General features: G+C 55.2%; 2 protein-coding genes across 4 annotated transcripts; one reads left to right on the forward strand and one right to left on the reverse strand.

Annotated features, from left to right (window-relative positions):
* Window positions 1-760: 760 nt before the first annotated feature.
* TST (thiosulfate sulfurtransferase) lies at window positions 761-13,299 on the reverse strand. 2 transcript variants are annotated; one of them, XM_028115576.1, is made up of 4 exons: window positions 13,204-13,299; window positions 12,758-12,835; window positions 11,902-12,517; window positions 761-1,222 (listed from the first exon to the last, which is right to left on the reverse strand). In XM_028115576.1, exons 1-4 carry the CDS (start codon window positions 13,297-13,299, stop codon window positions 924-926), a joined length of 1,089 nt encoding a protein of 362 aa, XP_027971377.1. In that variant the 3' UTR covers window positions 761-923. The 2 variants fall into 2 exon arrangements, with proteins under 2 accessions (XP_027971377.1, XP_027971378.2); XM_028115577.2 differs by lacking the exon at window positions 12,758-12,835.
* Window positions 13,300-13,497: 198 nt separating this feature from the next.
* On the forward strand, window positions 13,498-21,744 carry MPST (mercaptopyruvate sulfurtransferase). 2 transcript variants are annotated; one of them, XM_028115575.1, is made up of 3 exons: window positions 13,498-13,587; window positions 17,360-17,987; window positions 21,175-21,744. In XM_028115575.1, exons 2-3 carry the CDS (start codon window positions 17,393-17,395, stop codon window positions 21,471-21,473), a joined length of 894 nt encoding a protein of 297 aa, XP_027971376.1. In that variant the 5' UTR covers window positions 13,498-13,587; window positions 17,360-17,392; the 3' UTR covers window positions 21,474-21,744. The 2 variants fall into 2 exon arrangements, with proteins under 2 accessions (XP_027971376.1, XP_027971375.1); XM_028115574.2 differs by lacking the exon at window positions 13,498-13,587 and adding an exon at window positions 13,594-13,684.
* Window positions 21,745-25,730: the final 3,986 nt, after the last annotated feature.

Below are 25,730 nucleotides of genomic sequence, written 5' to 3' on the forward strand. Positions count from 1 at the left end.
CTCCCGTCAAAATAAACCCAGGGTTTTCACTTTCCCAGGTGGGAGCTCGGAAGCTGAGGGGGCTACCTGCCGACCCTGAGGGGTGAGGGGGGGCTTGTGCCCCCTGAATCAGCAAGTTGTAAACGGATGATTCTGAATTCAGTACATCAGCTATAGGTCCTCCAACACATGGCCCCAAAGGAGGGCTTAGAAAGCCTGTTTCTAGGAAACTCAAAATCCAGCCACGAGGGTCCAGTCTTCTTCGGTAGCTTCACACTGCCAGGGCTCTGGAACTGTTTCCCGGGGCTGAGGCTGCTTCTCCAGCCCCTCTTCATGTGCTCCCCAGAGGGTCATATTCTGAGCCAAGGACACCCCAGGTGGAGGCCACCTTCCTCGGGCCTGCTTCTGAGCATTGCCTCTTCTGAGGGGCCCCAGGGCCTTGTGGGGTGACACAGTTTTGGAAGGCCGGGTGCCCCCACCCTGTTGCCCGCACCCAGAGCGCTGGGCCTGCAGCAGGAGCAGTGTGCGCCCAGCTAGGCTCGGTTTTGCTTCTCCTTAGCTTCCTGTCCCACTTCCAGGTAGGCCCCAGTATGCTGTACCTGACATGGGACAACGGGTGGCCTCCTTTGCCAAAACGAAATGATAGAATGGCACCCTCTGCGTGGCCTCCCCAGCTAGGGGCTGCTCTGGAGGTTTCTGGCCTCGGTGGGTTCTAAGGAACATGAAGGAGCTGGGCACATGGGGCAAGGGTGACACCCAAGGAGAGGCAGGCAAACACAGCTACTCAGAAAAGGCAATTTATTCCAGTGTTTCAGGGGAAAGGAGAGCTTTGCATAGCAATTCTAAAACGTGGTCAGTCTCCTTTGCTGAAGAGGTATGCGCTGCATGTCAGGCTGCGGTCACTAAACAGATGGGAGCTGCCAGCCAGCGAGGAGGCCCACCACTCAGGCCTTCTCGCGCTTCCACTGGGACACACGGGTCTCCGGGGGTGCCCGGCGGAACCACTCAGACCAGGAGCCATCATAGACGGCCACATCCGGCTTGCCGCAGAGGTAGGCGGCCAGGGCGATGTGGCAGGCGGTGACTCCCTTCCGGCACATGGCAATGAGGGGCTGTGCTAGGTTCACCTTCTTGGCCTCGAACATAGCACGCAGCTCCTCTGGGCTCTTCTCGAAGCCGTCCGCGGTCAAGAAGTCCATGAACGGCATGTTGACTGAGCCTCGGATGTGGCCCGGGTCCAGTCCTGGGCGCAGCAGAGGACAGAGGGAAGGACAGGTTTAGGAGCAGCACTGGGGGGCGGGGACAAGTGGGGTGTGGCCATAAGGCCAGGGAGCTTCAGAAACAAAAGTAGTACCTTTGCCCTTCTCAGAGCTCAATTTACCCCTGGTCCAACCTACACTGAAGGCTGGAGACAGAAGACAAAGGGCCCCCTCCCCCAAAACCTGCCTTGAAGTAGGGATGCCCAAAATCATACCTGCTTGGGAGGACAGGGATGAATCTCAGCTCTGCCATTTACTGGCCTTCTTACTAACATATAGCTTGGGCAAACGCTTCACTTCTCTGAATCAGTTTTCTCATCTGTAAAATGGGCTCAATGGGACATACCTATCTCATAGGGTTATGGAGAAGCAAATGTTTCATGCCGGGTCAGTTGCTAAGAACACAGTGGTGGACACAGTCCAGGCTCTCAGAAAAATTACACTCTAGCAAGGAAGACAGATGCTAAATGGATAACCACATGATTCATCAAAGATAATAGAAATACAAATTCATAAAATATAATGTCCATTTTACAGATGTATACACTGAAGCTTAGCAGCATTAAATAGCTCACCTAAGGCCACGCTGAGAGGCAAAGGCAGACCCAGGATTACACCAAGTCCCCCGACATGCCTGTTAAGCGCAGTTGTGGAAAGAGCGTATGACCTGCTGCTAGACATAAGTTTGAATCCCAACTATGCCACTTACCAGAAGGGTGACCTTAAGCAAGTCATGTCACCTCCTTGAGCCTTGGTTTTCCCAGGGGTAAAATGGGAATGAGAGTATCCACGGGCCCGGGCTGTTGTAAGGAGCAAAGCACCAGCTTCTGCACCTGGCCCATGCACCCTCAGATGCTGATGCTCCCACTTACCCTGGGGGAGGGTGAGGATGAGGACAGTGTGGTCCCTGCAGGCCCTTCCTAGCAATGCTGAAAGGCTTGGATAGAAGTAGAGTGGGGGTCTGAGCTGGCTCTGAGGTCTATTCCGGAACGGTCTCCCCTCCCAGTGAGGCTCCTCTGCCAAACCTGGTTTCAGAATAGCCAGCAACGGGGGAGGGCAAAGAGATCTGGGCCAAGGCCAGAGCCGGAGGCACCTGCAGGGCCAAGGCTTTGGTCCCTCCCTCAGCGTGCCAAAGGTCGCTCCTCTCTTCCTCAAGCACCCCACGCCCTGGTAGACTTTAGACGCTGGGAGCGGAGCCCATGACAGATTTAGGCATCTCTTTGGGCTACCCTTCCTCCAAAATTCCCTACCACCCCCCTTAAACCTGGACCACAGGACAGGGCAGGACCAGGGTGAGCCGCAGTGGGAGGGAGAGGACCGGACCAAGGCACATGCTGGGGCAGGGTGCAGCCAGGAGGCCCTGCACCCCTAAGCCTCAGTCTCCTCATCTGTGAAATGGAGAGATAACCCCACCTACCTCACAGGCTTGTGGAGAAGATTAGCGACGGTAGGTAGAAGCCCCTAGTGGCCCCGGGCACATAGTAGGAGCACAATCATGCCAGCAACATCCCATTCCCCGCACCCTGAAGCCAAAGAGGCTTGCAAAATTCCCTGACATGAGTCAAGAGTAACTTTGAATGAATTGGTGTCCGAACTTATAAATTACAGTGATTTCTTCCTGCTGTCATTTTATCTTTTTTGTCTGGAAATTTTAACCTGAGCCTGGATGTGCGCTGACCCTACCAACGAGGAACAATAGATCTGTCGGCTTCAAAGGCATCCTTTGCCAAGACACCCAACTTAAAAATCTTTCGGCATCCAGGCAGTGGGCTGAATTTAAGTGCATTTAAAAGTGCGTTTGTTAAGTTCTGAATGCTGTTTTGTTTCTTTCCTCCCAATCCCCAGTGAAAACAGCTTTACTGCTTTCTTCTGACTACATAAAAGGCACCTCTTCTGAGTAAAGAAGTCGGCGGGGTGGGGGGTGGTTCTGTGACGCGGGCTTCCCAAAACTGGGCCAGCCTCAGGAGGCGGGGGTCCTCCTTTCTCCTCTGCCAACAAGGGATCAGGGCCCGTCTGAGGAATTTCAATGAGCAGGCACTGACCGCCCGTGCGTGACAAGGCCCAGGATGAACCTGGCCCAGAGAACCTCGGAGAACAGCCAACTGAAGGGAAGGCACGCGGCCCCGAAGCAGGAACTCCTGCTGCTTCCCCCCGCCCAAGTTGGACCTCGAGGCTTTCCGCCCCCCAGCAGGCAGGGCCCCGTGCTCAGACCTGTGACATTAGGTGCCAGACGGTGGATTAGCTCAAGAGCTTTGTCTTCTCGAATCCTCACAAAGCCAGATTATCCTCCTGGCTCTGACGGGGAGCCCAGGCTCAGAGAGGTGGGGAAACTTGCCTCAGGACACACAGGTATGTGAAGTGAAATCAGATCGGTCCGACCCTAAAACCTGTGTTCTTGGACTACCCTGAGCCTTTCTGGAAAAGGGGACTGAGCCAGGGGAATGGGTACGATGAACCCTCATGTTCCTCAACAGCTCAGAGGCCTGGGACTTTGCGCTCCAGCTTTGGCCAAGAAGAGGCCAGTGGTGGGGGAGGTCACTGAGAGGATGCAACCGCTGGTTGACCCATGAGCTGGACCAGGGCAACTGGAGGCTCCTCACCCCCTCCCCTGTCCTTGGGATGTGCATTCGGCTTGCCTTCCCCGCTTCCCCGCCTTTGACGCTGACATGGCCTTGAGATAGTGATGTGCTGTTGTCTGAGACCAGTTGGACAGTGTGTAAGGGACACAGTTAAGGCCTCTGTATAAACTTTTGAGATCTGGCAGGTGGGTGTGGAAATCTCATGGTATGGCCAGGCCAAGACAAGCCTTGTAAGTAAGTTCCCTTGCTTATTAAACCTGCCGCCACCAATCTGGAGTGGCCTGCCCTTTTCTTCAGCCTCTCCCTCTGCATTGCCTCTGGGACTGGTTTCAGATTGCCCCGGGGAGGCTCCGGAGGAAGCTGGTAACTAAAAGTTGGCCAGCCAGCCAGGAGGCTGAAGAAATGGGCCTTGGGAAAGAGGCATCCGTGCGGGAAATCCTACGTCGGCCAGTGACCTCTATGTGGGGAGGGGTGACCCATATGTTAGGTGCTTGTGGACCTCTGCATGAGTCTAGGGGCATCCCCAAAACTCCGGCTGCTTTATTGAGCTTGTTTAAGGAACTATGCGCAGCACTGCGCCAGAGAAATGAATGGAATGATTGTCACAGTGCACTGGCCTCTACTGTGGGCAGTTCAGCTGGACACTGGTGCCCAGCTAGAGGTTCAAAGTCAAGTTAGAAAGTTGGAAGAGCTGAGGTTAGAGAAGGCTGTGCAGGTATCCACTACTTTGCTGGCTTTGAGGCTGGCAGCCAAGGCGGGAGAGCAGAAGTCAGCTGGGGACCTTAGTGCACCCCTTTTTTTTGCAAGGCAAGGAAGGCACGAGATGCTGTGGATTAAGACACAGGAGCTTGTGACAAAGGCTGATTAGGGTGCTGAGAGGTGGCTCGCTGGCCAAGAGACCAGAATGAAGAGGAGGATGTTGTGGTCGAGGAGGAAAGGGAGATGCCCCATTCCTTCCCACCCCTAATACAAAGGAAAATTTCCAATAGCAATTGCCCCCAAACCTAGGGGAAAACTAAACCCAAAGTTGTAAATCTTATCATGTCTTTGAAATGTAAACACCCTAGGAGATAACCAAAACAGTACCCACAGAGACTGTAGGAAAAAATCTGGGGGTTGGGGAGGGATACAGACTGTTCTCGAGGTTCCCTTGTCCAAAGCCTAGCCCCCAGTCTCCCCAGGATTACTCACTGAGGGCTAAGTTACGGGGTCTCTATCTGTATGTTGACATATGTCTATGGATATATGTTAAATATACCTTTTTCTACCTCCTGAAGGTATTACCAAAATTAATCTGTAAAAGAGCTCTATTTAATTAGCTTAAAAATAAGCTATATATCAAAGTGAACTTATGTAAAACTGAAATTTAATTTTCTCTCATCTGCCATAAAGTTTTCTTGGACGATTGGTCTGTTCTTGATGGGATCATGAAAGGCTTTTCTTTGCCTTTTAGGGTACCTACCTAGTAAACAAAGATTCTGTGTTTTATCAGAATAAATTCCCATGTTTCATGCAGTCTTTACCAAGTCTTTGATTACTTAAGAAAATGGAGTCTCCTCTATTAAAAGAGCTAAGTGGTTTGTTTTTTTTGTTTTGTTTTGTTTTTTGTTTTTTTTTTTACAACTATGCAATTTCTCTATTTGCCTTTGAAGGCTTAAATTGTCATTTTGGTTAAATGGATAACTGAATGTTGTTTCACAATGATGCATGATCCTACGTGAGCATGTATTTTAAAACCTTTTGATATTTTTGACAAACTTCCCCCAAATCAAATTCTAAATGAAGCTTTATTGACCTTGAACTAACTTGGGGAGTTTCCTGGCCCAGCTCAAAAGATTTGTTTTTCCTCCTTGTAAGAGAGAAATATTAAACTAATCAGACATTTCATATGTTAAATTACACAGGAAGCATCGTCAAGTAGGAAGTGATGCTAATCTTTTCTTAGGAACTATTTATATGGAAGTTATTAATAAGAGTGGTTCCCAAGAGTATATAAAATTCCCCAAAATTTTATATGTCCCGGTATCATGTTACCAATCATAATTTTGGTTTTTACTTTAAAATATCTATCACAAAAATAAGCACATTTCCTTGTCAATTGCGTTAGAATGAATTCTCATCAGAGCTATTCCTTTACTCTGATGCTTTTGCAAAAGCATTTCCTGCAAAGGGGTCTCCTCTTTAGGGAGATTTGTGGGCAAGACGGACGGACGAATAGAGGTTTCTGAGAACTAAGATCATACCACTGACCTAAGTAAGAATTAATTACACGGGATGGTAGCCCCAGAACTGTGCCGACTCTCCTTCTTCACGTCAGTAAAATGCGCCCATTACATTGATGCTCTAATATTAACGTGTGAAAACTTTTATCTGCTGCAAGACATGCTGCAGGCTTTGCTGGAACATCTGTGAGGGAAGAATGGTGGTGAACTTGCAGAAAATCCAAGACCCAGGCACTGTAATAAAGTTTTGGGGAATCGCTTGGTTGGGTAAGACACACATCTTCCCAGACGGTGTGACTGGTAAGACACAAGTCCATCCAACCTATAAAAAGGCAAAAGAGATGCAAGCCTTTGTAGGGATCGTAGGGTTTTTGAGGATTTGTATTTCCTGAGGCACAGTGCTGCTGTCCCTTATTCAGCCTGGGAAAGAAAGGGTGACTTTTCTTTCAGCAAGCTGCTTTTGAGAAGGTAAACATACTAATGAAATGTTAAATCTCTGGGCATCTCCCAAGCAGGGCTCCCATTTGAGTAAATGAGTCTGGGACTCTGGAAGATATGGCTCAGGCACTGTGGCAGACAATAGGAGAGAGTCCCCCTAAGATTTTGGTCCCAGCTCTGGAAGGGGGCAAAACCTCCATGTACCCCCATAGAGCACCGGCTCCTAGCAGTGTCCACAGCGCCGCTCCAGATGGAGAAGCTCAGGGAGGAAGGCACCACAGCAGCCAGCGGTCGTAGTCACTCCTGAGCCCTGGTCTTTAAGCAGATTAACCCTATTGCTTGGGCAGTGGGAAGCTGAGGGGTGGATGACTATGAGTCCTTATCGGGTCAGGATAGACAAAGGGATATTTGGGCTTGCCTGCAAGAGCCTGAGGCACTCCTCACTTTTCCATATCCCAGCCCATGGGGCACTGAGGCCCCCTCCCTGGCAGTCAGGAGGCCGATGCCCTAGCCTGGGTACAATCCCTAGCGACTGGCCCTTCAGTGCATATAGCAGATTGGATGCATGGAATGAGCGGCCACCACTGCGCCCAGGTGGGTTGGCATATTGCCAAGGATGTTGGCTTGCCCCTGAAATAGGTTGACTTGGTTAATGCAATAACAGCATGTCCCGTGTGTTGTAAACGACATGCAAAAGGCAACAGGCAAAGGAGCCTGGGGCCATTCAGCAGAATTCCCAACTGGTGACAGATTGGCAAATTGATTCTATCGCCCCCTCCCCCTTAGTGAGGGTTTTTCCTATGCCTGGTTTGTGTGGACACGACATCTGGCCTAACCCCAGCCTTCCCTGGCCACTACAAACCAGGCTGCCACCATGAGGGGATTAGAGAAACGGAATATGGTGTTTAGATACCCTCATCGACAAGACAGCGATTGGGGGTCATATTGCAAAACTGGGCAAAAGAACATGACATAGAAGGGACGTCCCCATCCCTCTATAATCTGCCAGCAGTAGGGCTGATAAAAAGGAAAAATGAATATTAAAGCAGCAGATTAAATTACTCCCAGGTAAAACCACCTTGGCTGGGTCACTAAAGCAGTGTCCCAGGCTTTCATATGTTTGGATGATCAATCAGTAGGGCCTGTTGCCCCATAGGCCAGACTGAGGACCCTTGCCCAGACACCCAATGCTATAAGGGTATGGAAATCAAGGGAGATAACCATTGCCCTGCTCCTTACACATCAACATGTTACGCCGCTGAGAACACCAAGCCCCATCACATGTGGGCAAGGTGTCATCTACTGGAATTTGCAATGAGATGTCCCACCAGGATGGGTGAGTGACTTCACATGCCTGGGTGAGGGAGACCTGCTCCCTCTCCCCTGGGATCTCACGGTCCTGCTCTAAGGCAGACCTGCTAAAATGCATTATACCTGGAACAGAATAAGCGCCACTGGAAGAGAAGAGGTGGGGGTGCTGGGCTGCCACATGGTGCCCCCAATCCATCTCCTCACTCTTGACAGTGCCGTCTCCCCCAGCCAACATGTATGGTGTGCACAACCAGGTAGAGGTCCTAAAGCTGACAACCTCCCTCTCCTCAAGGCCAGGTGGGCACGTTCTGATTCTCACTGGTACAATCATTTGGCTGCTTTTTCCCCTCTGTCGGCCTGGAGGATGTTCTAGCACACACAGAAGCCCTTAACTAAATTCACCCAGCAAGCCTCGAATGATAGCCAACAAAACCTGTCCTTACTGAACACCAACAGATCTTCAATGAGAAAACCTGTCCTCCAAAACAGGGTGCCTTAGACATCATCACTGTCTTGCAAGGAGGTACCTGTGCCATTATCCAAACACAATGCTGCATGGTCGTGTCTGATGAGTCTATTATGTCATCTTTATTAAGTCACATGAGAATACAAGGGAAGGCCCTGAACAATCTGACTCCCACACGAGGGGACTTAATAAATCAATGGTTTGGATCACGGGGCTCTTGATGGAAAACGTTATCACTGATGGGGGAATCATTGTCTTATTCTGTATTTTCTCTTGTATGTCCCTCTATTGTTGCTATGGCATTTGCCTCCAATGTAGCCAGACAGCCACCAAGGGAGCTGCCACCATGCTCGTGAAACCCCTTGCTGACCGCTCAGGGCACAATGCAGAAGCGGGGGTATGTGAAGTTCCAAGAGCCCTTAGGAGGGGTAGAGGGTTATGGAGAGCACATAACCACCAGTTGACCCATAAGCTGGACCGGGGCAACTGGAGGTTCCTCTCCCCGTCCCCTGTCCTTGGAATGTGCATTCTGCTTGCCTTCCCCACTCCCAGAGGCTGCCCCAAGGACATGGCCTTGAGATAGTGATGTGGGGTTGAGACCAGCTGGACAGTGTGTATGGGACTGAACCGAGTTAAGGCTTCTGTATAAGCTTTCAAGATCTGGCAGGCGGGTGTGGAAATCTCGTCTTGTGGCTGGCCACCCAAGACAAGCCTTGTAAGTAAGTAAGTTCCCTTATTAAACCTGCCACCACCCGACCTGGGGTGGCCTCTTTCTTGGGTCTTTCCCTGCCCTCTGCATCTGGGGGCCGGGTTCAGATTACCCCAGGAAGCTCACAGCTCCTGAGGAGGCTGTGAACTATTACCAGTCAGGGGGGTGAGTTAATGTCTCTCAGGCCACTGATATGTGTGGGTTTTCCCGGCCAGGAAACCCTGTTTGGCTCTTTCTTGCTTTCCTCCTAAAGACACAAAGCAATCCAGCGCAGGCAGCCCCAGTGGGCAGCTCCCAATCCTGGCCACTGGGAGGCAGCTCAGCACTCTTCCTGCCCCCATCCTACACCAGCCCCCAGCCCCAGGGAGGGGAGGGACATAGGCAGAGGGGCCGCAGGATCCCATGAAGCAACACTACACTGTGAAGCTGTGACCTTCCCCCCCCCCCTCCAGGCCCTGTGTTTGCTTACACAGCAGTGGCCTTGGGAAATGGCCCCACTTTGAGGCCTGCTGACTGGGGTCAAAGCTTGGCCACTCTGCCTCCTTAGAGAACCCTCTTCTCCATTTTCCTACCTGCAAAGTGGGGTCAGTCCTAACTCCCACCTTCCACCCTGTGCAGGGTTGCTGTGGGTGTCAAGGAGAGAACATGCATAAAACATTTTGCAGATAAAAGTGCCCGTTAGGGGCTCAATCTCTGCCCTCATCACCCTCACTGCCCTCAAGGCAGGAGGAAAAGTGAATAGGGTTTATAAAGACACTGGCTGGATCCACTGCCACCTCCCCACCTCCTTGGCTGGCTTCCCCCAGTGCTCTGTAAGGTGAGCACGTTCCTTTCATTAAGGAGGAAAGGGCCTGCCCCGAGGCTGCCCAGGGTAGGATGCAAGCTCAGGTCTGCCTCTCACCTTGTGCCCCTTACAAACAGGACCAAAGGCACTGGGGACACAAAGCTGGGGCCAGGGAAGGTGTTTGCATCATGTCAGCAGGAAGCAGCTGTTGGGAGTCCAAGGCCCACTCCCAGCTCCTCCACCAGGATGCTCCTTCCAGCATTTTGCCATCCACAACACCCCTGGGTGTTACATCTGGACCGCTGAGCCCACGCCAAGCTGGGGACCATGAAGTCAGCGAGCCCCATGCGCCTTTGTGCCCCCAACACTTGTGCTGGAGGCCAGCAAAGCCTTTTAGTGAATGAGGGAAGGAAGTGCCACGCCCATGCTTTCTAGATGGCCTGCCCTTTGCAGGTTCCTTACCTTTCAAATCAAAATACCCTTCCAGCCACTAATGCATTTAAGTAAGTACACAGCCAGGTGGGCAAGGCTTGGCATTCCTCTTCTCGTTTTTTAATAAGGGAATCCAGAGGGGCCAAGAGATTAGATTGAGGTCCCGCCACAAAGGAGGGGCTGACCTCACAGGAGGAAGGATCCATGCTCCCCGGGATCTGGAGGGGGTGGGAGGAAGTAGGGAGCAGGGCGATGGGGAAGGACCCCCCTCTCTGAGCCTCAGTGCCCTCATCCTGAAACAGGGGTGAGGAGATGGGATCTGACATCTCTTCACTTATTTCCAGCTCGCTCAGGGCAAGCCGAGAGGCAGCTGGGGAAACAATTCTACCATTCCTCCCCCGAAGGCAGTGTTAAGTCCCAAGTAGAGAAGGCATCTTGGACCAAGGCCAGGAGGGGGCTGCAGGAGGTCCATGCCTTAAATCTCTGAATCTTCAACCCCAGACCGCCAGAGAGCAAGGTGGGCAGGAAAAACATGGGGCCTGGAGAGAGCCATGGTTCTGCCACTAACTAGCCATAGGGCCTGGACCTGCCCCTTCCTCCGTGTGCCTCAGTCTCCCTTCTGTCCAATGAGGTGACCTCTCGGGACCTCCAGCTCAAGAGCGTTCAAAACAGTTTTCACACAGTTCTTTCCCTCAGAGGCACAGAAAGGAAGAGCCATTTTTCAACAAATTAGGAAAAATGTTGCATAGGACTTAGGTTCTGCAGACCCTGCCCAAGGACAGAGCTCAGAACCAGGAGGTGTCGGCCACTCTGAGGGCTCAGGCCAGCCTGGAGAGGCCCCCAAAGCAGTGAGGTCCCGGCCACGAGAGGTGCCCAAGCAGGAAACCCAGCCAAGGGGATGGTGAGACTTCTAAGGTTCAGTGTGAGGAGGTTCTAGAACTCAGCACTTCCTCTCCTGAGTCTCCCCCCCCCTCCAAAAATGTGGCACCCTCCTGGCCTCCCCTTTGTCTGCAGGAGAGGATGAGCCACCCGGTTTGAAACTAGCCAGCACTGGGTTAAATCTCGACTCTGCCACTTAACTGAGCAAGTAACTTAATGTCCTCACATCTTTGTTTCCTCTTCTCTAAAATGGGGATATTAAGCCTTCTTGGATGAGATAATGCAGTGTTGAGTGCTTAGCATGAAATGGCAGCTATTTTATAGCTCTGCAAGCAGGCTGCAGCTGTTTGGAAAGGTCAGGGGGCCCGGGGTGCTGGAAGGAGGGAAGAGGTGCTGTGGGCAGGACATTGTTGATGTCTCTGTGGGTTTCTGGGGAACTAGGGGGGCCCTGGGAAGCTAGGCGTCCTTGAGAGCCTCTGTACAAAGATGCATGTGTGGCCTCGTGGACATACCTTTGGGCATGGTGGGGAGTCGTGCTGGGCAATGGATGTGGGTGGAGATGTCACCAGTCACCTCTGCTGATGCCACCTCATACGATGCTAGGTTGCTTGTTAGCACGCGGCTATGGGAACACATATGTAGGTCCTCGTGGGTCAAAGCTGAAATAGCTTTTAGCTTTGGGTCTGTTCTCTCATTTCACAGATGCAGACCAGGACCTACCTATGGGGGGGGGGGGCGGGAGGAACTGAGGGCACCACCTGGAGAGGGTCCCAGACATCCTTACTCTCCATCATTCCATGGGGTGTTACTCCCCAGGGGCCACCCACCCACCAGGACACCTACCTACTGCATCTGGCTCTGGCTCAGTGCCCAGGTACCGTCCTTGGGACCGTGAATCCACCAGCTGGAACCTCTTAGACTCGAGGTTCTCCAGCACCTGCTCGTAGGTCTTGAGCAGGGAGCGGTCCAGTGTGGCTTTGAAGACGGCCGGCTCTGGGCGTGAGGGCTCAGATGTCACCGGGTGGCCCTCCTTCAGCCAGTTCCGGAAGCCGCCATTGAGCACTGACACGGTGCGGTGGCCAAACACACGGAACATCCACCAGACCCGGGGCGCATAGAAGCAGCCCAGGTTGTCACCGTCGTACACCACCACGTGCGTCTGGTTGCTGATGCCCAGGCGGCCCACGTAGTCGGCGAAGTGGGCCTCGCTGGGCAGCATCATCTCGTAGGGCAACGCCGTGTTGCGGCACTCCTCTATGTCAAAGAAGGAGGCGCCGGGCACATGCCGCTCTAGGTACTCCTTGCGGGCCTCGCGGGTGCCCGGCGAGTACCAGGACGCGTCCAGCACCCGCAGGCCTGGCCCCAGCTTGCCAGCCCGAACCGACTCCGCCAGCCACTTGGTGGAGACCAGCGCCCGGTAGAGCACCTGATGAACCATGGTTTCAGCTCTGCGCATCACCTGGCGCGGGTGGAAACCAGGAAAGAGAGCGGCATGAGGTCTGTGTGTGCAGCGGGGCGGGATCTGGGAGGAGCTTTTTTCCCACCGCACTCCCCCAGGGTGGCGTGTTCGCCGCAGCCCAGCAACCCAGCGGCACCGGGGCAGGCTGTGGGAAAGCTTTGCCCCTTCCAGCGAGGAAAGGCCGCCCCGCCCCTCCCCGGCCCCCCCCCCCACCCAGCGCAGAAGGGGGCGGGGCCGAACCTCCGAGGGCCCCAGAAGGGGGAGCTGGCGGGGAGGGCGCCCGGGCCCGGGAGCTCTACAGTGCTCGTCCTCGGGATCCTGCCAGAAAAGAGCGGGGAATGAGGCCCAGGACGGGGGAGGGGGAGGGAACCTGTTGAGCTTAGAACCCCTTTGGCTGGGGAGGTGGGCGAGTGGGCGCCTGGGGGAGGGGTCGCTGGGGCCCCGCGCGCACCCTCGCCCGCGCCTCTGGCGAGCCCGCCCGCGGCCAATCTCAGCGGCCAGGTAGGGCTCGCTCGCCTCCAGAAGCCCCGCGCCCAGCCCCGGTTCTGTGCCCTCTGCCCCTGCTGGGCACCCGGCCGCGCTCTCGCCAGGGGGACCCTCCCCTGGGTGGGTCGCAGGGGCCAGACCGGCGGCCCAATCCCGAGCGGCCCGGGCGCCTGGCCGCTGCCCCACCCGGCCGCACTCACTCGCCCTCGCCGGCGCCCTGGCTCTCGCCCCTGACCGCTGGAGAAGTTGGCGGGTTCAAACCCCGAGCCCACACCTCCCCGGCCGGCCCGCACCATCGCGCCGCCGCCGGAGGGGGGTACGGCGCGCCGCCCCGCCGATCCCCGCCCCGCGCCGCCCCCCAGCGCCCGTCCCCGGCCGCCCCCCCCCGGCGCGGCGCGCCCCTCGGACCCCGGGGACCCTCCAGGGTGTTGCGGGGAGACTCAGTGCGGCGCGGGGCGGGGGCGCGGCGGCGCGGCGGCGCGGGTGTCCCCCTGGCCCGGCGAGTGGAAGGCGCGGGCAGCAGCGGCTCCAAGTGGCCGCGGCGGTGGGCTGTGCCCGAGTCTCCTCCCTTTGGCCGTCCGCAGGTTGGTGGCGGGAGGAGGGGACGGCTTCGGGCGCGGGGAGGGGGCGCCTTGCGCAGGGGCCATGACCGATCCCGGAAGCCCGGAGCCCGAGACCCGGGTAACTGCTGCGGCATCGCGCTTGCCTTTCTTTAGGGGGAGGTCGATCATTGGGGTGCGCGGCGCGGGGCTCCCCCGCGGGGTCTGAGCGGAGTAGGGGGCTGCAGTCTAGCAGGGAAGCCTTGCCCCTGGGTTCGCCCTGAGCATGGCTGTCCACAGCCGCTTGGGGCGGCCTGCACCGTGGCCTCGGCGTGAGCGGCGGGTGGGGAGCTGGGGGCGGGGGTGGGGTCACCTGGTGCCACCCGAGAGGGTAAGCGGGAGGGGGGAGGACTAATAAAGCCCCACAGAGAGGCCGTGGAGGCAAGGCCGAGTGACCCAGAGGCTACAAGAGAAGAAACTGGCAAAGAACTTGCTGGAGTGAAACGAAACGAGCCTTGGCCAAGGCCTGCTCGGCGAGCACTTTGCTCCTAGGGTTTCACCGACTTCCCACAACAACCCTGCGGAGTAGGCCGGAAACTTATTTAAAGACCAGAGAGACAGGCCGAGTGAGTTACCCCAGGGGCTCACAGTGGGGTTGAGACCCCTCAGTTGTTAATCTCAGATCTGAAGCCCATGTGGCCTGCCTGCTGCCTTTGTTTACCTGGCTCACCCCCAAAGCTTCATACTTAAAAAAAAAAAATGCTTTTGTTTTTAACCAACTTAGCCACCCCAGGCGCCCCAGGCCTTTGTTTTTGATTAACCTATTTAATTGTAAGTTTGTATAATTTCATTTTTTAACAATGGCTGTTTCACAACCACATCACATAATTCCTGAAAATGGAACAACCCGTTCCTCCAAACTGGTGGGCCACCCCTGCTCCTGCTCAGCTTTTTGCATACATATGTCTGTGACATATGTCTGGAATGCTTTTCTCATCCCTCTTTTAAAAATTCTTTTTACTCTGAAATAATTATATTCTCACAGGAAGTGGAAAAATGCATACTTTGACAAGCATTTCCCTGGAAAATCTTCTAAACTTTGTGCTTTGCCCTGAGGTGCAGAGCGGGTACCAGGAAGGAGTAGGCTGGGGCAAGTCCTTGAGGCCCAATTCTTCCACAGGGCCCACCCCAGACGGCAGCCTGGGGCCCACAATTCCCCTAGTGCAGTTGTGTACCCTCTTGAGATGGGCCTGGGGCTGTCCCCTGTGACTTGGGAGTCTTTCACTCCCAGAGCACCCGTACCTGTAGTGGGCCAGGCTTGGCCAGCACCCAAGGGCCAGGTCTAAGCCCTTCAGTGACACACAGCCTGCTCCCCTAGACCCTCCTCTCCTTCCTTCAGCCTCTGTGACAACTGCCAATCAAGTGGGAGTGGGTGGGGCAGGATGACCTCAGAGCTCTGAAGTCCCACCCAATCCTGAAATTCCAAGATTCTAGATGTGTTGCTATTGTTGAAAGTCCACCTGTGAGAATAACTTCTCAGAAATAATGGGATTTTTATTAAGCTGTTTTTAGAAATTATTAAAACCAGCCATGTGCGGTGCCTTATGATGGCCCCTCAATATTCATTATTTAATCTCCCCTTGTAAGAGCTGAAGGTTGGACGCTCCAATATAAGAAGTGAAGATGGCCAGGGAGCCCACCATGCCTGCCCTCAGACAGCTAGTTAAGGAGCGGAGTGATTCACACTGACTTGAGGCTGGGGCTCTGACTCACAATCCGGGTTTCTTTCTACTCTAAATGAATCCTCGGGAAAAAAACCAGGAGCTCCAAGAATGGGGGGGAGCCACTGTGGTTCACAGATGGGTTCCACAAGAAGGGACCTGCAGCATCCCCCAACATTATCCAGCTGTGGTGTAACCCACAGATACTGGAATCACCCCTTAGCCAAATACCCCTTGGCAGCCACCTTATCCTAAAACTCAAGCTGTAGTTTCTGGGGTCCCCTGAAAAGGTCCTCCAGGAAGATTTCCCACCTCTTCTGCTCCCACCCTAGGCTAAGGTAGTGGCCCCTCCATGTTCACACTGAACTCCAGACTTTCCTCAATTATACTGTCCTTTGAGCAGGCCTGTGGCCTTTCACCCCAGGGCCTGGCAAAATCAAGAGTTTTTCAGCGTCCAGCACAGGGCCTGGCCATGGGGTAGAGTGACTTTCTAAAAGCCAGACTGCAATGAGTCTGGGAGGGGCCGGGGCACAAGGTGTCACACTGTGGACTCATTAGGCCCCGGTCATCACTGACCCAGGGCTGGGGAAGAAGTCCAGCCTCAGGAGCTGAACTCTGGCTTCAGATCCTGAGGCCACCCCGACAAGCTGTGTGAGCAAGGGCAAGGCACTCACATCTCTAGTCCCCTCATGCAGAAAACAGGCATCCTCATAGGTCCACTATTAAAGGCTGCGGTGCTTAGCCTGTGGCCTGGCCCACAAAGCACCTGTTCTCTACCCACCCCTACCCCTCCGTGGCAGGTCTGCCGGTTATGGATGGTAAGGTTTTGCCCTGATGAAGGGGGAAGGGGGCCCGACCTGCAGCTCACACTCCACTCACCCAGTCGCGTGCCCTGGCAGAAGGGGCACCTTTCTCTGACCTGCAGGAAGGCATCTAACGGACCAGGGGCTGTTTGTACAAGGGCTCGACATGTTCAGAATATCCTGACCCTGGAAGGTTGTGACCTGGCATGTCATGGGCTGGTGTACTCTCAGCTGCTGGCCCCCAGGGGAGTGGAGGGGAGAGGGGGTGAGGCACAGTCACTGTTGCACCTGCTGCATGAAGGTTCAGAGACAAAGTTCAGGTTCAGGGGGCAAAATCTGCCCTTGCTGGGCCCCCAGAGCCTGCACAGTGCTTGCCCGCCAGCGTCTGGATTCCGGGGTCAGGCTGCCCAGTGTGAAGCCTGGCACCACCACTTTAGCCGCTGACCTTGGCCAAGCTGGGGTCTGAGCGGAGTAGGGGGCTGCAGTCTAGCAGGGAAGCCTTGCCCCTGGGTTCGCCCTAAGCATGGCTGTCCACAGCCGCTTGGGGCGGCCTGCACCGTGGCCTCGGCGTGAGCGGCGGGTGGGGAGCTGGGGGCAGGGGTGGGGTCACCTGGTGCCACCCGAGAGGGTAAGAGGGAGGGGGGAGGACTAATAAAGCCCCACAGAGAGGCCGTGGAGGCTTTTCATGACGCTCAGTGTCGCCCGCCCTCTGTGAAACAGAATATTACCAACCTTCTTGAGGCCACTTGTTCCACAAATTAATTGAGAGCCTACTCTGTGTCCTGCAGTATTCTAAGGTATTGTGAGATTAAATGCCGCACAGGAGTCAGTAAATCCCAGCTACTAGTCCCATGAGGCTCCTTATGTAAACGTTTGATGAATGAATGAGTGAATGAATTCCACCAGGGACCATGGTGGGTGGCAAGTGAAGCAGAGCTGCATCTTGAGGGAGGGCTAGAATTTTGGCCCCTACCTGCCTGCCGCCTTGAGCCCCGTCCCCACCCCACCCCCCAGCCAGCCGCGGTAAAGGGCCCGCTGGGCCCTGTCCCAGAGGTCAGGGTCATTCTGTTGCTCTGTGCTGTGTATGTCCTGGCGGGGGGAGAGGAAGAGAGGCCCCGGTGACCGAAGTCTGCCCTTGGGTTCGCCACCGCCGCTTTTCTATGCTTCCTGGACTCTGCCCTCCCGGGGCTCCACCGCCCCTGTCGGCTAGGGCCAGCCCCAGCGGTGCAGGCGGTTGCCGCCACCCGGCCGGCCTCTTCCTCAATTCCTCCTGACATCCTCCCTGTCGCCCAGGCCTGCAGCCCCAGTGTCGCCACCGCCGCCACCATGGCCCCACAGCAGCTCTTCCGCGCGCTCGTGCCGGCGCAGTGGGTGGCTGAGGTACTGCGGGCCCCGCGCGCAGGGCAGCCCCTGCAGCTGCTCGATGCCTCCTGGTACCTGCCCAAGCTGGGCCGCGACGCGCGCCGCGAGTTCGAGGAGCGCCACATCCCGGGCGCCGCCTTCTTTGACATCGACCAGTGCAGCGACCGCACGTCGCCCTACGACCACATGCTGCCCAGCGCTGCGCACTTCGCGGAGTACGCGGGCCGCCTGGGCGTGGGCGCCGCCACCCACGTCGTGGTCTACGACGCCAGCGACCAGGGCCTCTACGCGGCGCCGCGCGTCTGGTGGATGTTCCGCGCCTTCGGCCACCGGGCCGTGTCACTGCTCGACGGCGGCCTCCGCCACTGGCTGCGCCTGGGCCTCCCGCTGAGCTCGGGCAAAAGCCGCCCGGAGCCCGCCGAGTTTCGCGCCGCGCTGGACCCCACCTTCATCAAGACCTACGAGGACATCAAGGAGAACCTCGAATCCCGGCGCTTCCAGGTGGTGGACGCCCGCGCCGCCGGCCGGTTCCGGGGCACCGAGGCGGAGCCCCGAGACGGTAACAAACATGCGCGCAAAGGGGCGGGAGGTCAGCTGGGGCGGGGGCGCACGTGCGCCCTGAGCTCTGCCTTGTCCCTGCCTTTAAAGGACACCTAATGGGGGCCCGGGATTTGGGTTCTAGTTGCCTCCCTCCCTAAGCTTCACTGGCTTTATTCCTAAAGAGTGGACAATAATACTTGCCCCATCCCCACCCCTACCCGTGCTCGGGGCAGTGACTACCCGAAACTCGTTGGGAACCCAGGGCGCCCTGCATAAGGGGGAGAAGCCAAACAGCCCCACCCCGATTCTATGGATGTAAGGGGGTGGTCTCTGCGGAACTGGAGGGATGGCAGGCAGGCCCAGTTTGGGAAAAACCCAAGGGGCTGGGTGTACACCATCCCGGCTCATGACGGAGGCCGACAGGAGGGGGAGGAGTCTGGGGCGGGGGAGTGAATGGAACATCCCCTGGAGGGACCAAGGCTTGCAGGGGCAGGTTGGAGGGGGCACTAAAGAGAGAGAGGGGTTGCTGCCCCAGGTTGGAGAGAAACTGAATAGAGGTGGTTGGGGCTTGAGTGGGGGCAGAGCCTCTGCCTATGAGCTGGGTTCCCCCAGGCAAGGAGACTGCAGGAAAGCCCTGGATCAGGTGGGCAGGGGTCCCCACAAACAGGTTGGTCAGTGGCCACGTTGGTGTGAGCCTCTCAATGATCCAGAAAGGTCGGTGCTGTCACTGGACAGAGGAGGAAATGAGGTCTCAGGATGGCTACCTTGCTCGAGGTCAGGAGGCAGCCCAGCAGGGAACTGAGGCAGTCCATTTAACTGCAGTGAGCAACCAGTAATTACCCAGGCTTTTCGCTTCATGCCTTCTTTGGGGAGGATGCAAGGTACTTGCCACTTCCTCTAGGAGTCTGTCCCTGAATTGCATCCCCCATGCCCCCGAATCAGGGGTGGGGCTTCTGTTCTGGGCTTACAGAGCAGTTTGGGCTACCCAGTCCTATCATTGTTTCGGATGGCCCGACGGCAAGGACCAGCCATGCGTCTAGTGCATCCTGAAGACTCACCCGATAGCTGGCATGGGGTCAATGTCCCAGAGAGATTTGGGGAATTGAGAAGGACCCTGCCACATGGAACCGTGCAGAGCAGTGTTGCCATTAGGTCAAACCATAGGAAACCACTGATAGCCAGCTATTTTTTTGAACCTACATAGGTGGCAATTTTATGTGGTTCAACCTGATAAGGATGCCACCTTGAACCCGTGAGGTCGTTCAGCTCAGCCCTTGGGGGAGGGAGGGAGAGCAACATGGGGCAGAGAGCCACTTGGCAGGTCACCTAACCTAATCTCTGAACTGCAGCTTCTGCATCGTGTGAAATAAGAGCAGAAACAGAGCCTACGGGACGCAGTGAGGGTCAAACGTCAAATGAGAATGAATGGATGAAACGCTCAGCGCAGTGTTTGCACACATAAAGTGCACTAAGAAATGGGAGGTGATAGAATTAATGTGTGCTTCTGTGGTTACAGGTCTTCACAGAGGTGCTTAATGCTACCTCAGCCCTGCTTGCTCACCCATAAAGTAGGCAATGATAGGACACACTAGCAGGCTTGTTGTGGAGGTGGACTGAGCCAGCGCATGCAAAGGCTGCCTCGAGGTCAGTGGCGGACATCACCTCATTGTCATTGTCCCCACTGCACGGGCTGAGACCTGGACAAGCGCGCCCCTCAATGAGGAGTCACATCGGTCAGGCAGGGTAGGGGGAAGCATGCTTTGCTTGGTGGGGGTTCAAGGCACAGGGACAGCCCTGCTTTGACGGGGGCCAACCTGTGAGGAGGGCTTGCTTCTTCCTTGCTCTGGGTTGGTCTCTATGTGATGTCTCCCAGTGAGCCGTTTCTGCACCTACATGGGGATGCAGGATGCACTCCCACCTCCCCATGGACTTGGAGCGCTGTCTATATGCTAAATCCTGGCAATAATTACCGATATGGGTCAACGGCTCCCTGGAGGAGTGTCACTCCACTGCAGGGGGAAACTGAGGCAGAAGCCACTAGTCTAGAGCCCCACCCTAGGGTCTGAATGGCCAAGATTTTTGAATCATAGGCTGTGAGGGTTGATTCTGTTGCAAATCTCAGTCCTTGGCATGAAAGTGGGAATTTTAGCAACACCTGCCTCATAGGGGATGGTGAAAGCAAAATGATTAAGTTTGGAGGGCATGATCCTCTTAATGAATGGCTCTCTAGCCTTGCCCAGGTTCTTCATGCTGTGATCGAAATGATCTTTGAAAATGGAAGTCTGGTTTCCCCTTGTAGTCAGGTCAAAGCCCTACGTCTTAATCCAGGCGGTTTCAAGCTCCCCCATGTCCGCACGTTTGCCCAGTGACCTTTAACCCCTCTAAAGACCACGTGATTTCCTGCCTCCTCCGATTACCCACCCTTTCCCTAGTCTGGGGTGCTCTCGGTCCCCGCTGCCCAGACCTCTCTACGTGACTCACCCACAGCGCCTTCTCAGAGAAGCTTCCCTGCCCCCCATGGCCTGGCGGTGAACAGCATCAGCTCTGGGGCCTCTCTGGCTTGGGCACCTGAGTTTGCGTGCCTCAGTCTCCTCATCTGTGTAAAGGGGAGGATGATCATTTCTGTCCCGTAGACTTTGGGGAGGATTCAAGGAGAAGATACAGCGGAGGGGTTCAGAATGGTGCCAGGCACAAAGTAAGTGCTCAGTAATGTCAAGGATTATTATTACTGTTAATATCTTTTTATAATGTGTCCCATGACATTCCGTAGGGCCTTTGTAACACCCCTCATCCTTGTAATGGCTCAGTGATGACTGGCCACTCTGCCCGATCGGTTCCTTTATTGCAAGTGCAAGGAGTCCTAGCCGGGCAGAGGGCTTATTTATCTTTGTTGCCCCCCGAGCACATGGGTGATTGGGAAGGAAGCCGGGGGCAGAGTGCGACTCTGGTGGGGTCCGAGTCGTAGGTCCCAATCCCAGCCAGCAATTTGCTAGATGCGCGGCCTTGCGCAGTCCCGAACCTCAGCATGCCCTGTAAAATAGGGGTGCGTGTAAGTGGCACCTGGCTTGCCTAGCGGTGAGGACTGAGTGGGATGGTGCATGTAGAGAGGGTTCAGCGCCGTGGCTGCCTGGGAGGCTCTCACACTGCAGTGGCCGTATCTCATACACCCTTGTACTTGTCCCTTCCTTCCTGCCCTCCTGCTGCAGGCATCGAACCCGGGCACATCCCCGGCACGGTGAACATCCCCTTCACGGACTTCCTGACCAAGGAGGGCCTGGAGAAGAGCCCTGAGGAGATCCACCGTCTGTTCCAGGACAAGAAGGTGGACTTGTCCCAGCCGCTGGTGGCCACGTGTGGCTCTGGTGTCACAGCCTGCCATGTGGCACTGGGGGCCTACCTCTGCGGCAAGCCCAACGTGGCCATCTACGACGGCTCCTGGGTGGAGTGGTACATGCGCGCCCAGCCGGAGGAAGTCATCTCCGAGGGCCGGGGGAAGACCCACTGAGGCTGGCCAGGACCCAGGGAGCTGTGGCAGGCCTGGTGGTTCTGACTCTGCTTTGACCGAGTGTGTGTTTCTTCCTGCGAGTCAGGTGGCACATAAGGGGACATCCCAGAGGCCAGGAGTTCCGTTGACTTGTGGGCTCCCAGTGGAGGCAGGAGAGAAGGTGGTGGTGGGCGCAGGGGAAGGCAGCTGCCCCACATGCTGAGCTGGGGCCCTACCTCCTTTCTGTTCCACTGTTGAGGAAATAAAATAGCCAAGGGCTAAATCTTTCTAACTGGGGGGCTGCCTGGTGTTGCTGCGGAGCTGGTGGTTCCAGCATGCCCAGCAAAGGGAGCTCTGTGGAGCCTGAGGGTCTTGGGGATCCTGTGCCTGCCTTCTGAGCAGGGCAGGAGCCCCAGAGCCCTTCCATTCCTGTGACCAGAGTGCCCCTAGCAGGCTGTCCTCTACCCCACGAAGGTGGGGGTCTCGCTTCTGGCTTCCAGGCTATTTAAGATGAATCTTGCTGTGATATGTCTAGAGTGCCACCCAAAGACCCACCCAGGTCAGTGCACACCTGTGCATCTCATGTCAAGACAGTCTACCGGTCTAAACCGGTAGGAGGCTGTACCACATGAGGAGGCCTGTCCCAGCCCAGCCAGGATGTTCAAGAGAGGGGTGAAGTTCAGCCAGATTGGACTTCAGCCACTCTGGGATCCCATGCTTGGAGACTAGCCTCTGGAGCTACCAGGGGGCAGGGGGACCCAGGGGGTTTGATCCTTTGTACTCAAGGAACACCTCTGTCCCCAGGCTTCCCGAGGGTAGAGGCTCTGTCCTCCTTCTGTATTTGTCCTTTGTGCAGAGATGGACATGGTGTCCGAGAAAGCCCCAGATGGCCCCTGCCTGAAGTTGGGTCACACCTCCCCATCTCCAAGCCCCCAAGGCACCCCTCAGTAGCAAAGAGGCAACACTGGTTGGTACTGGGGAGAACCCTAGAAGAATAAAACCAGAGTGGACAGTGATTTACCCAAGGGCATACGATGGATTTACCACAGAGCTGGACCAGACCCAGGTTTCCTGACTCTGAATTTACTCTTCTTTGTACCTGCGACCCCCATCACATGTCCTCTGACGCTGAGTCACCTCCCAAGTCCATGACCGTGAGGGGGCCAGCCGACAGGACAGAATCCTGGTTTTCTGGGTGAGAGCTCTAAAGTAAGTCCCAACCTCCCTGAGTCTGTTCCCTCACCTGTAAAATGGGAAGAATGAGGGATTTCAGACAAAGATTTAGCCAAGAGCTCATTTCAGAGTCCCATTGTTAAAAAGATTTTATGTATTTCTTTTAGAGAGAGAGCGTGCACAAGTTGGGGGGAGGGAGAGCGACAAGCAGACTCTGCGCTGAGCCCAGAGCCCGACACAAGGATCGATCTCTGGACCCTGAGATCATGACCTGAGCTGAGATCAAAGAGTCGGATGCTTAACCGACTGAGCCACCCAGGGGCCCCTGCAGAGTCCCATTTTTCTAGCTCAGGGTTTTTTTGGGGCGGGATCATTCTTTGTTGCCGGGGCCGTCCTGTGCATTGTGGGATGTTTAGCAGCATTTCTGGCCTCTACTCACTAGATGCCAGGAGCACCAACCAGTTGTGACAACCAGAACATCCCCAGGCATGACCAAATATCCCCTGGGAGGCAAAAATCGCTCTCTGTTGAGAACCACCACTCTAGGAGCAAATAACAACAGTCAGGGACAGTGTAGACAGGGATCCCAGCCCCTTCCCCTGGAGGCTACGTCTAGCAGCTCAGAAGTCTCCTTCCTTTGATGCTCAGATAAGCCTCATTTTCTCTCCCGGAAGCGTCCCTGCCTCTTCAGGGAGAGGGGTTTGTCTGCAAATGCGTGTGCGTTCTGATCTGGCTCCTGTCTCAGCTCCCCTGAACAAGGCTGCTTGACCTTGGTCACTGCTGAGCCTCTCTGAGCCTCAGTTTCTTCATCTTTAAAATGGGAGGAATTGCATTTCCCTTGAGCATTACAGGGATTACATGAAAGAATCCACTGAGACTGTTGAGCTTGGTGCCAGGCACAGAGTAAATATCAAGTGTTCTTGTTATTTTTTTTTAAGGGACTGTTACTTATTCAGCATGTTGAGTGCCTCCTGTACTTCTGGCATTGGGGGTGAGGGGAGAGCAAATACCAGAATTGTGTTCCAGTGAAACTGGCCAGTGCTATCATATTTCCAGAGAGAAGGGAGGACCAACCGTGAAGTGGCAACAGACTCATTGTACAAGTGAAAAAACAAGCTCAAGAGAGGTTGCGTGGTTTGCCTGAGGGCACACAGCTAGTTTGAGAGAGGGGCCGGACTGGAGTTAGAAATCGCAGGGTGGAAGCCCCTCCAGTGGGTCTTGCTTTGGTGGTTTTCCAGATTTTCAGAATCAAGGGGAGAATGGAGGGTCGCTCGGGGTTTGGAAACACAAGTGACAAGCTCAGGGAAGGTGGCCGAGTGTCTCCCCGCTCCACGAGGAGGAGACACTCTGAGCTATGGGATTTAAACAAGGGGGTTTGGCTAGGCTCTCTTCCCCCACCCCGGTCCACCTCCCAGCCAGGAACCCAGTGGATCAGAGCTGAGGCTTTTCCTTCTGGGAAGGTTCCAGATGGGTCTAGACAGGTTCAGAGAGTGGCCCAGAAGCAGGAGAACGGAAATTGAGCTTTGCCTTCCTAGGATTCCCAGAGCTGCTGTTTAACTTTGAGGAGTTGACTGGGTTCCGCCCTGCCTCTTGCAAGTCTGAACTCCCAGAATGATTAACCACTCGGTGCGGAGTCCCAGCCTCTGCCAGAATCCGACCTACCCACCCTGTGTGTTCCAGGCAGGAGCTTGCCACACTGGACAACAAGGATGATGAAATTTTTGTCCACTTGGCAAATATTTGCTGAGCACCCCTCTGTGTCGGGGACAGCCGGACAATTCCAACCTTGTCGAACCAGCTGCACGGGAATGTGAGCTCACTCCTTGGATCGTTGCCACGAGGGTTCATGGCCCGAAGCCCCCGCCCCACACACAGTGGACTGAATCATGAATCAATGTACTGATTTGGTCCTGGTGCTTGGAATCAGTTCTGCACAAGGCCCCAGAAGGTCTGCCTTTCAGATCCTTCTGGGCGGGGCCTCGGTCATCTAGTCTGAGAAAGGGGAGCAAATTCTAGGGGTGATGTCAGGTAAGGTCAAGTTCAAAACAATATAAGGTGTCACTCCTACTGGAATAACCCAGCTATATAAGCACAATGGAGCTTTATTTCTGAATTTATGGGGGAATGAGTCATTCAGGAAGAGATGGAATTTTTAGGTTACCAAAGCGTTCTAATTTTAAGCACCGAAAGTTTCAACATATATTACCTGTTGGGGGTGGAACGTGGTATACTGAGGGCATCTGAGCACCCAGTGGCTTTGTTTTACCATTGCATTGCCGTGATCCCTTCTGGGGCTGTCTGCCCCTAAGCTAAATGGCCCCAGCTGCTGTGACGTCCCAGGTCCTTGCGAGTCTGGAATATTCTTGCTGCCCGTCCTTCCTGGTGACTGTCATGTTCTTCAGAGTCTCTGCCTGCTTCTAGGTGGGCCCACACGCCCTCTGGATAATGAATAGGCCCTTCCAGTGGCTTTACCCACTTTGTTGAACCCGTCACTCTCAAATCTGGGCCACCAGCAGCTTGCCAGACCCAGATCCCCACTGAATTCTGATCCCTGTGTCTGCTGCCTGCTGGGGCCCTAACCCTGCCCCTCTGACTGTGTTCCCCATCTCAGTACACACGGCCACCACCAAAGAGGTCACTTGTGCCCAGACCTGGCAGTGAGTCTCCAGATTCTACCTCCTGCACCCACAGCCAGTCAGCACCCAGGCCTGGGGAGCTCCACCCCTATTCCCACTGCTTTGGATCTCTTACCCCCCCACACTCAAGATACAAAGATGCAGCCTGTCCCATCCACGAAATGCAGCACACACTTTCAAGTGGAGGCACCCAGACCTCCCGCTTCCTGGCTGTGAGTGTGGCAGTTACCTCAGATACCTCATCTGGACGTGGCGCTAATCCGGTAGCCACCTCATAGGATCAGACTCCTCACTGAGCAGGAAGGCTGATGCCGGGCTCGATCCCAGGACCCCGGGATCATGACCTGAGCCAAAGGCAGACGCTTAACCGCCACACATTATTACTATTACTAACATTCTGTCCTACCCTCCGCTCCTGCCTCCCTGTGACGGCCTCAACACCCATGAGGGTACCTACCTTATTCATGGT

The sequence above is a fragment of the Eumetopias jubatus genome, unplaced genomic scaffold (assembly GCF_037043125.1).
Source record: "Eumetopias jubatus isolate StellerSeaLion01/CBP00866 unplaced genomic scaffold, mEumJub1_p1.0 scaffold_8, whole genome shotgun sequence".
Classification (NCBI taxonomy): Eukaryota; Metazoa; Chordata; class Mammalia; order Carnivora; family Otariidae; genus Eumetopias; species Eumetopias jubatus.

What these genes read in the sequence shown, in the direction of transcription:
- MPST (XM_028115574.2), top strand. Translation starts at nt 13,649, where the DNA reads ATGACCGATCCCGGAAGCCCGGAGCCCGAGACCCGG. An exon ending in GCCCGGAGCCCGAGACCCGG is followed by an intron (nt 13,685 to 17,359) that starts GTAACTGCTGCG and finishes CCTGTCGCCCAG; the next exon opens with GCCTGCAGCCCCAGTGTCGC. An exon ending in CGAGGCGGAGCCCCGAGACG is followed by an intron (nt 17,988 to 21,174) that starts GTAACAAACATG and finishes CTCCTGCTGCAG; the next exon opens with GCATCGAACCCGGGCACATC.
- TST (XM_028115576.1), bottom strand. Translation starts at nt 13,299, where the DNA reads ATGGTGCGGGCCGGCCGGGGAGGTGTGGGCTCGGGGTTTGAACCCGCC. An exon ending in CCCTTCTGGGGCCCTCGGAG is followed by an intron (nt 12,518 to 12,757) that starts GTTCGGCCCCGC and finishes CACCCGCGCCAG; the next exon opens with GTGATGCGCAGAGCTGAAAC. An exon ending in GCCAGAGCCAGATGCAGTAG is followed by an intron (nt 1,223 to 11,901) that starts GTAGGTGTCCTG and finishes TGCTGCGCCCAG; the next exon opens with GACTGGACCCGGGCCACATC.